General features: G+C 37.6%; 1 protein-coding gene across 12 annotated transcripts in view; it reads left to right on the plus strand.

Moving 5' to 3' along the window:
* Positions 1-12804, plus strand: part of LOC122006927 (serine/threonine-protein kinase STY46-like) — a 56998-nt gene that overhangs the window by 34922 nt on the left and 9272 nt on the right. For all 12 annotated transcript variants that reach the window (XR_006118797.1, XR_006118799.1, XR_006118798.1 and 9 more), the window contains 5 exons: positions 3348-3481; positions 3579-3686; positions 3921-3994; positions 5812-5987; positions 8548-8643. Coding sequence is in view for 8 of the 12 variants with exons in the window: in XM_042562631.1 (XP_042418565.1) it covers positions 3348-3481; positions 3579-3686; positions 3921-3994; positions 5812-5987; positions 8548-8643 (588 nt within the window). In the remaining 4 variants the exon portion in view is untranslated. The remainder of the gene's footprint in view (positions 1-3347; positions 3482-3578; positions 3687-3920; positions 3995-5811; positions 5988-8547; positions 8644-12804) is intronic.

Genomic DNA, 12804 nt, shown 5'->3' on the forward strand with positions numbered 1-12804 from the left:
TCGTGAAAAAAACTAGATCTACACATGGTATTCATTGACTTAGGAGAAACTTATGATAGAGTCCCAAGAGAAATTATATGGAAAATTCTAGAAAAGAGAGATGTTAGCGTAACATATATTGAACTAATTAAAGATATGTAGGATAATGTAACGACCAAAGTAAACACTTGCTAAGTAACTGAAACATTTCCAATAAAGATAAGATTACATCAAGGATAATCTCTAAGTTTTTTTTTTTTTTAAACTAATTAGGGACGAATTCACTGCACACATTCAAGACACAGTACCGTAGGGCATGTTGTTTGCAGATGATATGATTTGGTAGATGAAACACATGGAGTAAATGCTAAACTAGAATCTTGGCAGAAAACACTAGAAGAGAAATATTTTATGTTTAGTAGAATAAAAAAAGAATATATGAAATTTAAATTTAACAATATTAGACGTAATGAGAAATGCGAGACACATTTAATAATTCAGAATAAGAAATGAAAACATTAGAGAGAAAGTTGAAGTTGTATCTATTAAAGAAAAACTCCGAAAAATACATTTAAGATGATACGGGTATGTGCTTAGACGATCAATAAATGCTCCAGTTAGATGATGTGAAACTATGATAAACGCGCACATCAAACGAGGAAGAGGAAGACTAAAAAAGACTTGGTTAGTAATAACAAGACCAGTTGAGTGATATGTAGAGGATGACCTAATAATAGATAGCCAGAAACTTCCTTTCCCATCCAAACATGGGCAAATTCTCTACAGTGTTCATTTTGGCTTGTTTTGTCTACCACTATGACCTTAATAGCCTTACTATAGCCTTAATGATCTCCATGACCACCTCCTCTGCCACGAGCTCTGTTAGTGGTTGGTACAGACTTTTGAATGGAGAGGGGCTACACCTATAGTTGTTTTTCACTTTCAAATAGTGTGAGGGTTTGCAGGTTGCAGGCAAGGACAATTATCACATAGTCCTTTGAATTACTACTAACTCGGCAATAAGTTGATCAGTGGCATTGCTTGATGACCTGTAGAGTTTGATTGTTGCTCAATGTTTAAGCAGAACTGCCTCTCACTGCATAGGAAGGAGCAACAGGGGGAGGGGCTGATGCTCTTTGAAAGATGGACGCTTTCATTATTGCTACTTATAAAGGGAAGAAAATCAACGCTGTATGTTGGTATCCACAATGTGAGGAAGGATAAAGGTTGGTCTATGATAAACCTTATTGTAGTGAACCTCCAAACTAATGCAGTATAGGGTAACTCGGATCGTTTCTCTCAAGGAATGTAGTGGTAGATTACAATCTTAGGATCAATTATTGACAAATGGGGTTTGAGTTTTTGATATTGTAAATGGGGGGTTGTGTTGGATTTGAGTGCTAAAACTAATAAATGAAAAACATCCTATTCTAACCTAACCTCTTGCATTCACATGAAACAAGCATTGCAGAAATTAAAGGCATTAAAATGCATTAACAAAAGTAAGGAGTGTAAGAGGAATTAAACCAAACACATTGCAAGCACAGATGAAGCTAAGTACTAAAGATAATGGAGTTCTCCCTCCGATCGGGGTGGATGGTGTGGAATGATGATTGCGGATGAGAGGAAGTAGGGAACCCCATACCTGCTTCTCATCTACAAGTGGATGATGCAAAACAAGCCTAGGAATTCCAAGAGCTCATGGAGGAGGTGTACACGAAGCTAGGAATCCCAGAGCTCCAGTGAAGATGGCTCACCGACGGGAAATGAGGTGACCAGAGATGGAGATGATGGAGGGAATCCCCTTTCGTCTCTTCTCCATGGATTGAGGTTGTGATGATGATGGCGTCTGATGAGGGAGGGAATCCCCTTCCTTTTCGTAAGGTCGGATGATGTAGGTGACTGCCGGAGATGGAGATGACGGAGGGAAACCTCTTTTGTCTCTTCTCTTCGATGGATGGAGATGGTCGCCGGAGATGGATCGGGCGGTGGAACGGACCGGAGGAGATGACGGAGGGAAACCCCTTTCGTCTCTCCTCCTCCGTGGGTGGTGTACGGTGGAGAGGATGAGGAAGAAGCTCCCTAATGGCCGCCCTAATGTGCCTTCAATGCCTCCTCCAAGTGAACTGACTCTCTTGGCCACCACGCGCCACGACCGTGCCAAGGGGCATGGCTAGGCCGTGTTGACTACTGAGGGCTGCTGGAATCAACCTCGAGTCACGTGCAGTGTGGGACACGGCCAGGCCAGCCCATGTTGGCTTTTGTTTTGTGCGTTTGAGCCCTCTTTGATGCCTACAAAACAAGGTGCATTCATATTTTAGACATAATGTACTAAATTAGAAAGGATTTGAAATGAAGCTCTAAATAAACCCTTTTCTCGTAAAACATGATATGAATCAATATTTAACCATATGAGAGGGTTAAAACGTCAAACATGAGAGCAATATAATACATGAAAATGTTGGTTATCAGTCTACAACATGTAACAATAATATGTACTTGGCAGCAGAGCCTTTTTCCATTTAAGCTTGATGTGAGATGGTTTGTATGGAGGAAGAGGCACGGATGCTCTAGCTTGATGGGTGACAGTGACTCAAAATTGCATCAAAGAGTCCTCTTTCCATGATGGAAAGTGGTAGTAGGCTCTAGAAGTGGTCAGGATATTTGATTGATTGATCAATATGATTATAAAAATCAACCATTCGATTGGTTGAGATTTGTTCAACACCAGCAATGAGACTATCACATCAACGAGAACAACTTTGATACCACGTTGTAATGGGAAACAAGTAGGATGTGATACTGATATGATGCATATGCCTCTCTACTTATGTTTGTTATTCATTAGTTTAAAATTACAACTTGGTCCTCCGGTCCTCCACATTGTATGTTATTCACGACTAAGTCCCTGACACACTCATTAATTGTATTTTAATACAATGTTTGAAGTCTCATTTATGCTGGGGTTTTTCCATTTCTGGATTGCAATGAACTGTACTAGTGGTTTTGTATGGCATACCAAGTTGGTGCCAGTCACAATATGTCATGAGCTGATGGAGCCAGAGCCTGGCTTGGAATTATGACAATTATTTGGTATTGAGTTTAGTTGAACCTGTTAATCATGCCTATTAAATGATCCAAGTTTGCAAGAATGTGGACCAGTTAAGGTATCATTTTATGCACTTGAGTGCTTTGTTGTCATTTTTATTAATTTAGTGGTAACCTGTGTTTTTCTTTGAGAAACACTACGAAGGAATCATGGATGTTGTATTATCTACACTTGCTTCTTTGAGAAGCGGAGCTTTTTCATGTTTTGAGGTGGGGATATGAAATACTAATGAAAGAATCACTTTGATTTGTTTTTACAGGGTTCCTGGTCTGGTTCATCTCATTCTTCAGCCTCAGAGAGGATACTTGCTGTCGCAAAAGCTGGTGAGTGGGAAATTGACAGAAGATCATTGAAAACAGGAGAGAAAATTGCATCTGGGTCTTGTGGAGATCTGTGAGTTAAATAATTACCTTATATTTCTGAAGTGTAGACATGGTGAACCAGGCTAATGCTTTTGTTTTGTGTGCATTGGTGCTTAAAATTGTCGTAGGTATCGTGGCAGTTATTTAGGGCAGGATGTTGCCATTAAAATTATCAGATCTAATCTTCTCAATGATTCTCTGCTACAAGAGTTCCAGCAAGAAGTATTTATTCTAAAGTAAGTGATTCATCTTTTGCCATTTTATATCATGCTTATAGTCTTGTGGTAACTTGTTACTCCATAATACAACTTGCCATGGTATGATGGATGAATTTAGGAAAGTCTTTATTTTTCTTTACTTTTGACCATTCTGTTTTTTTTTCCTCATCACAAAGATTACTTGATTCATTCTTTTAGTGCCCTTTGTTCTTGCTAGCTTCCTTTAGTTCTTATCATTGGGAATTCTTCCAGGAATGTCCAACATGAAAATGTTGTTCGTTTTGTTGGTGCGTGCACAAAACCTCCACAACTTTGCATTGTAACAGGTAATCTTTGGCATCAATTGAATACTGAGGCAAATCACAGGCAAGATAGACTCAGTGCATATGCACATGAATGAACTGCTTTTTGAGGATGTTATGCTGTGTTGATCCTGCTCTGTTTACTCATTCTTTTGTTTTCTGAAATCAGTCCCAATTTATCTGGATATTTTGTCGTGTCATTTTAAAGGTTGTCTGATTGCCATGATGTAACTCAATGTTTAAGTGAATGTTTATTTTCAAAAATAATTTTGAATCAACAATTTAATTTTATTATGTTTTCTGCATTGTATGTTCGCAGCTTGAGTTTTACTATAATATGTATCTATGAATTCCTTTTTTCTTCATTTAACAGGTAATAAGAAAGGACTTGTTTAACTATTTATTAAATCTTCATTTGTTCATTGTTATAATTTGAATGTTCATATATGTGATTTCGTTGTCCCCACGGGCATAGCCGAGTTGGTACTTGGGTGGTAGATTGTCATATGAGAGCAGGGATCGAATCCTCAAGGGAACAATCCCTTGGGGAATAAAATCCCGCCCACCCAGAGAGGCCGCTTGGTCACCGTGATCTACTCTTTTCATCTCGCCATGGGGCAGCGGTGAGGGGCGCTTGCGGTGAGCGAGTCACTTTTTTTTTTGCCACATATATGTGATTTTGTCACATACAAATATGGCTTTTATACTAAAATTTTTGGGATTTCTGTCAATCAAATCTTAAGTATGGTACGGGAGGATTGTTGATCTGTTCAAATTTTAGCATTTCCCCCTTATACTCTTCTGTGTCTTGTTTATTCACTAATTTGTCCACTATGAGCTGCTTGTGCAAAGTCCATTGTTTGAAGTAGACATCCTTGTAGTTCTGCATAATTGAGCTTGGTTTGAACTATAAATGAGTAGGGATGTAAACTGTTATCCTATGGTTGAACCATTTCCTAAGAGCCTTTGTCTTTTATCTTAAGCACCCATCCAATCTACTCACACAGATTATAAAGCAACAAAGTGACTCCTTTTTTATTATATTTGCATCAGTAAGCGTGTGTGTGCATGAGGGAATCAATCCTAGTTTTATATAAAAAATAGCTGATTCAGTTCACTTGATGACTCCATTTCAATGTTGTAAAATATGAACCATTGGAGTATTGGAGTATCACTGTATATGGAAGAGCTTGATTTGATAACAATGTATGTGTATATACACACCTTAGAATGATTATTAGGTAAAATACTAAATAACCCCTTAAATTCTAACCCACATGTCATTTTGCACATATTCTTTTTCTTTTTGGTTCAGTCTTCAATGTAATTCTTAAACTGTAATTTCTCTCTCTTTTTTTTTGTCAATCAGTAGGAGTTGGATAAATTTTACAGTAATCTTACATGGCAGTAAAATGAATGGGCATAATGTATGTTACAAGTTTCATGATTTGTATAAGCAATTACTGTCTCTCATATAAGTACCCAAATTATAACCTTGTTTCATAAGTACATTTATTTGTTTAAGGTATGAATCCTTCAATTATGTGTCTATAAGGTGCATAAACTCTCTATTTTGATCAAGGGAATGAAAAAATCGAGGCACTGTTTGTTTTTGATCACTGTCCAGTCCCATAAAAAAATGTGTATTGCAGATATCTAGATTTAGAGAGACCATCGTAGATTATATTTCCTGGTTTATCTGCTGCTCTATTTTCAGAAAATCCTTCTCTTTTTTATATTATATTTCATGTTGGATGGAGAACTACTCCATCATACTTGCTGATGATTGTCCAACATCCTTTTACATTACACTTATCTGGCACATGGTTATTGTCTTACAGAGTACATGCAAGGAGGAAACTTGTACGACTATTTGCATAAGCAGCATAACATCCTTGAACTTTCTATGTTGCTGAAAATTTCTATTGATGTCTGCAAGGGGATGGAATATTTACATAATAACAACATTGTTCATAGAGACTTGAAGACAGCCAACCTACTCATTGATAGTAATTTTGTATGATTCTTTTGCCAGTAGAGTTATTTTGTCATGGTACTATTTTTCCTTGATATTTTGATCAACTTAATACAAAGTTTCAGAATGCTTGAAGCATTTGCTATCTTTATACTAATTTAGTCACATGCATACGGAAAGTATAAATGTATTGACTGGGCGCCTTCCTAAAACTTCATCTTTTAGCTATGTAGATAAATTAGGCACTTTCTTAACTGAAGTTTCTGGAATAATAATCAAACTCAGCAAGATCAATAGCAGGCTGGTGATTGTCTAATTTATGGAATAAACAACTTTGAAGGCAAATTTACTCATGGCATTACATCAAAGGAGTTGTTTGTGAGGCCCTTTTGGGGATGTGAACAAGGGTTCTCGTGTAGTATTCTGCCTCACTATTGGTTACAACCTGGGGAGTAACTTGGTTGGAGGCTTCTCCATTGCTTAATTTAGCACTATAAAAGTGGAAAAGCAATGGAATTGAAGTCCAGAGAGTCTAGTCTATTAACAAATTCATTTTACCTTGTTTAATGAGTGATGACCATGACCCCCATCTTATTTCATGTTTTATCTTTGGAAGGAACATGTAGACATTGAGGATTTCACTTTTTGTGAAGAAATGCCAAAATTTGGAATTTTGTTTTTTCCATGAGGAACCATCCATAGAAGGTTATTTTGACTTTTAGATTATAGTGGATGATTGATTAGAGTTTCTGCACTTCTATCACTGGCAACTGTGACTTGGAGAAGCAAAAAACAAAATGTAAATCTGGACTTTATGAGTCATCATGGATCAAGAATTTACTTCATTGTTTAAAGATTAGAAGGAACAAGAGGATGTTATTTTCTAATAACAAGTTGACGATTAGCATTTCAGACAATCCAGTATAGATGGCATGATAAAACATGCAGTAATTTAATGTTTATAAAAGAGAAGCTTAATGCAGGGAAAACATGTCATGCTTTTGGTCAGAACGAATTGCAAACATGCTGACCAAAGCAGTGCCCATAGAATAAAACTGTATTGGTACTATGCCAGCGGTGCTGACACGTGCACCATTGAGGAAGAGTAGGGAGCTAGCAGGAAAGAGGAGGGTGAGCAGCAACAACAGTATAAGAAGCAGAATCATGGTTCCTAGACGAAGTCAAAAAAGAAGACCTGTCACGATCGCGTGGCTCATGGAAGAACAAAAAGGTGTTGTCATGGTTTGAGGAAGAACCAACAACAACGCATCAAGAAGCAAGGTTTAACTTGGAGCCTACCATTCTCTAGCTGCAGTCGCATAGAAGACGGGCGAGGCAAATGCAGCAGGAAGGATTCTCCTTGCAGAAGACACTCCACATTTGCCCCAGCTGCAGTCATGTAGTAGACTAGTAGGTAATCATGAGGAATGTGGAAGACACAGCAAGGATGATCCGCCTTGCGGAAGAGACTCACTTTCTTTTCCTTCATTCATTCATTGTTGTCTGTCTCACAGAAGAACCAGGAACAAGGTGTGGCTGCAAGATCGCGGCTTGCAGCATGAACAATTTGCCTCGCAGAAGACACTCCCACCTGTTCTCTTGCGTACTGAGAGTATTGAGGCTTTTTGTGTGCCAATTGGTGAGCGGAATAAAAAATTCTGCCCATATTCATTGACATGGAACGAAATTTGACAATGGTAATTGATGCCCCATATAAAATTGTTGGCGAAACTATGGAAGGTCAAATTGTTGGATGAGTTGATTGGATTATCAAGACCAACTAATGTGTATCATGTTCTTGATGTGAAGAGGAATCTGATTTTCCAAAGTAGACTAGTAAGAGGATTAGAGCACATTGATTGAGGTAGAATCTCAAAGTGTTGCTGGACTGTAGGGGAGATACATGTGGTTGAAGTGTTTTGGAAGCTAGACTGTTTTTTTTTCTCTGTTGATCCTGAAGTCGAGCATTGATTGTTGCCCCTCCCAAGTGAAGTATAGAATTTTAGATTGGTCTGCCGGTTGCTAACCTTTGAAGAGTCACACATGTTAGGTCGATTAAGTCCACTAGGTCGACTAGGTCCACGAAATATAAGGATGCTGTGAGGACATTGTACTAAGTGCCATCATCATGGTACAGGTAATCATCATCATCCTCTACGAATGTAATAACTATAGCTTTTTATGCAATTATTACTTGAATGAGTTCTCTTTTCTGGACTATGTTTTTTTGCCCTCTGGATTTCTACGTAAAACGTTGTCATTGTTTTACACATGTTTCTCTTTTGTATATCTCCATAACAAACTGGTATTTCCTAACAGCAGTAAACCAAGTATCATTCTTACTATTGCATGGCCACTTTCCCCATCCATAAAGGCAAAAAGTTACTTCCTCTGGAATCTGTCATTCCTGCTATTTCGAATTGCGCAATTGAAAAAGTGTCTTTTTGTATTTATTCTATTAGATCATTTCAGTTATATCGATATTTTAAATCTGCATATTGTTATTTGTAACATATTTATTCTTTTCTGCAAAATTTAAAAGCATTGCAAATTGATTTCCTCATTTTTGTTGAGGCCTTCTATTCATTATTGTTTTGTATAGGTTGTGAAAGTAGCAGATTTTGGTGTTGCTCGGATTCAGAATCAGGGTGGCGTCATGACAGCAGAAACTGGAACATATAGGTGGATGGCCCCTGAGGTATCTTTCTGAACCTCATTTCTGTATACTGAAGATTCAGTGAGAAGATTATCTGTAGCCCAAAAATGTTGTTGGTTCGTTTTTTTAATTTGTGAAATAATGCAACAAAGACAGAGATGGAACAGGGTGACTGTTTACTTTGCATACTGCTACCATATCCTATTTAAACTGATAAAAAATTTATGCATTTTTAGAAAGCATCTTCTAGGTCTCTTTTATTCAGCAAGTCTAACTGATTCACCATCATCCAACTAGAGCATAAATAAATTATCAATGGGCCTGTTAGCCTCTCTAAATGGTTCTGTAATGGTTCTTATCTGTGATACGGTAAAACTTTCTATATGAATTTTTATTCTCTGAACATTGACCATCTAATTGCTTTACCCTAATCCATTTCATTTGAGGGTAGACAACAATCATTTAAAATTCTTGAGTCCCTTTGTACTTAAATCTCTCCATAATTAATGCACGTATGTGTTTCACCCTCCTGTTGAGTAGATCTGTCACATCCACTACTCACTATGGTATCTTCTTGTTTAGTTTTCTTGTTTACACCTTAAATTGTTCGTCATTGATCAGAATGTATTTTATAAACGCCGCATTTTGTGCACGTCGATTTTATTTTTGAGAGAAAGAAAGGGATAAACCAGACATGACTGGGGCTGAAACAAACCCAAGACCTTGGAAATATTTTCCAAGGTCATTAGTCATTACTAGCTAGCTGGCTGGTATCTTAATCTTATGCATGTGGCTAACTATGGAAATGACTTTTTCAAAACGAATGGATTAGGAGAAATTGAAACTTTTAAACAATGCCTAATACGAGAGTGAATTTCTTGGTTGTTATGGTGTTTTTCCATGGACAGAACTTATTCGTTGATTTAGCATTTCTTTTGCCATTGGTTATTCCGTAGTTGTGCAAGGCGGACCAAGGCGCACTTCTTGAAAGAAGCGCGCTTAAGCATGCACCTTTTGAGAGGCGACAAGCACGCCTAAGGCACGATTTCTCTCGCTTTATTGAAGCGATTTTTTTTTTAAACCCAACCCTCACGGTGGCCGCGGAGGCATCGCCTGAGCCCTGCGGTCGCAGCTGAGGCATCGTGCGAGGTCAGTGGCCATGGCGGAAGCGTCATGTGAGCCTGGCGACTGCGATGGAAGTGTCGCACCAGCCTTGTGGCCGCAACGAACGAATTGCGTGAGACCCACGACCTGGAGGACGTGTCACGCTAGCCCTGTGGCCGCGACAGACCCTTTGCATGAGCCTCGTGATCGGGGGTGACGTGTAACAAGAAGTAAATTAGCTTTTGATTAAATAAAACTTAAAGTTAATAGTTTTAATCAACTCCTACTTATAGTAAAAATAATTCAAATAGACTTAATTAAACTTTAATAAAATTATCTTATTAATTTAATATATATATATATGGAACTAGGGTACCATCACGCTTCCCGGTAGCAACCTTTGATGGATATTTTGAGAGGATCAGGGCAACAACCGGTGTAGAAAGAAAGACAACATAGTCTTTGGTAAGAAGTAAGGCTCTATCAGGAGCTACAAGAAAATTGAGTCCTAAAATTAAGTGTATATTCTTATGGGGAGAGGTCTAACCCATAGTTGATTAAGAGTAATGACGTACTAAAAGTGCCACAGTTTCTATAAAAGCGTAATTGAACATTATTGACGAACTTATTGCAAGTGCCATCAAATTGTGTACTAACCAATGGAGTATTGGTTTGTTTAATTAAAGTGGCTGGTAGAAAAGTAAGTAGAAGAACTTCATCAATAGTTAGAGTTAGTGGCTCCATTATCGGAAAAGCATGAAGCTTGAGTTCATGTCCTTGAGCATTTAAAAGACATTGAATCCGAATAAACAGATCTTCCTGAAGCTGGGTTTTTTTAAAAAACCAAGTCAGTGTCCTCAGCATCCTCCAAGATAAGAAGGCTTTACCTTTTAGGTGAACCTCCGATGTTATGGACATTCGTAAGTTAGCAATCTCTGCTTCCAGTAGATTGATTTGTGTTTCTAGAACAGATGCTCTAGTTTCAAGTAGTACATTTCTAGTACTACCTCTAACAGAGTGAACCGGTGGGATTGTAATATCAAAAATCTGTTTTAGACAAAGGTTACAAATTTGCTTCTTACAAAGTTAAACAAGGAATATTATCTGTTCCTTCTCGGAGTATCCAATCATGAGGACAATCCCTTTGGTCAGATCGTAAGTTTGTCATATTTTGAGGAATAAATTGAGAATACATGAACTCAAGATCACTAGATTGTATCTGATCTAGCTGATCTTCTAATTCCTTAAAATCATGTTGAAATGAGGAAATTGTTACTCCATATTTCTCAGTTAACCCATAGGGATTAGGAATAAAGGAATTGGTTAGTGTATAGTCAGAAGAAAGAATTTCTTCCATAGCTTCTACCGAAATAATAGAATATATAGAAGAGACATCTGAGACATTAGATTGTACTTCTACTAAGTCCAAGTTAGTGCGGCTAACTAATTCGGCTTCTTTAGTATATAAGTTTGTCCTATTGGGAAGATAGATGACCTGGTTTATTATAGGCAAAACATGTTATTGTGTTTGCACAAGTCTTTATAGGTTTGAATTTTCTAACATATTTTTCTTTATTCAGATAAAGCTTTTTAGCCTGGTTGTTTTCTCAAATATTAAGTTGTTTTTGGCTTACGCCTTGGTTTAGGAGTGATCATAGGTCTTCTCCTTCTTTGTCGATTTATAGGACCGTATTGTTGAGGAGTATATATATGGCTATAGAAATTATATTGTCAGTTTTAATTGTTTTTTTATCATATATAGGTACATTTTTCTTTAAGTTTGGTGATGACATGTTATATCCTAAGATTTTAAATTTCGACCCGTGGCGAGGTTTCGGTTCTGGACCAGAACGATACAGTTTTGGTACCGTATCATGCCATACCGATATAGTTTCAGTATTTTTTAAATATAAAATATATTAATTAAAAACTAAAATATTTAACATAAATATTTTAAAAATAAATAATATAAAAAATAATCTTTAAAAAAAGGAAAAGATATGAAAATAGATAAATAAATAAATAAAAATTTTATTATAATTTTTAAATTAAAATTAATGAAATATAAAAATTAATTAGATGATTTTATTAGGGTTTAATAAAGCCTCTTTAGATTAAAATAATTAACCAAAGTTTAATTAAAAAAATTCTAATATCTGACACCATTCGCGAGCCCACACGACTTCGGCATTGCCGTGAGATTGCGTGGCCCCTCAGCCATGGCCACGGGGATTGCGTGACTCTTTCGGCGTGATCGTGTTGGTGATGCGACCCCTCTGAAGCGACCGCAGGGTCGCACAATGCTTCTGCGGCGGCAGCGGAAGGGTTATGCGACCACTCCGCTGCTGTTGCATGGTCGATCAACCCCTCCGCTGTGACCACGAGGTCACGCAACACGTCGTAGCTGTCGCGGGTCTGGTGTCGGGATTGTGCCGGTGCCAGTCGTCGAGCGGAACGAGATGTTTCGCTCGTTTCGCCCGTCTCGGTACAACACTTTAAGCCATGATCCTAACTCCTATGTTATCAAAGAGTAGAGGAGCATTCATATCTGTATAGGACTTATGGATTTATTTTCCTAAGTCTCAAAGTAGTTTAAGTTTACTGAACAATCTTTCTCTAAGGCCGGATTGTAGTAATTTCCTACTACTGCAGTAAGTGCTAAGAAGTCATTAAAAAAGACTTGATCCAATTCCAACTAAATAGTTGGAGTTGTTCCAAATCTCTCATTGCCTCTTTCTGTCTCAAATCTAATCTTGTGTTTGCATCCCTAGTTGTTAAAAGTCTATGGATGACATAACAAAAATTATGTTATTACCTTGAGAGGCAATTCTTGTGACTTCGTTTGCGAATTTCAATTTAAAAGCATCCCAAGCTGCTCTAGCTACGTCTCCAGCAATAATAAACTCTCACCTCACCATACAAGCGCAAGACTTGAGATACACTGGGAAATTGAAGAATGTGATATGCATATCAAACAGTTAATAAACCTTGGAGCAATCTAAAGATCTTCTTCTAGGCATAGGAGTCCAATCTTTATAGGCAATAAGGAGCGGCAATAAGGAGCGGGAAAAAAACGTGGACAGTCCAGAATAATTTTTA

This window comes from Zingiber officinale, chromosome 7B (assembly GCF_018446385.1).
Source record: "Zingiber officinale cultivar Zhangliang chromosome 7B, Zo_v1.1, whole genome shotgun sequence".
In the NCBI taxonomy this organism is placed as follows: domain Eukaryota; kingdom Viridiplantae; phylum Streptophyta; class Magnoliopsida; order Zingiberales; family Zingiberaceae; genus Zingiber; species Zingiber officinale.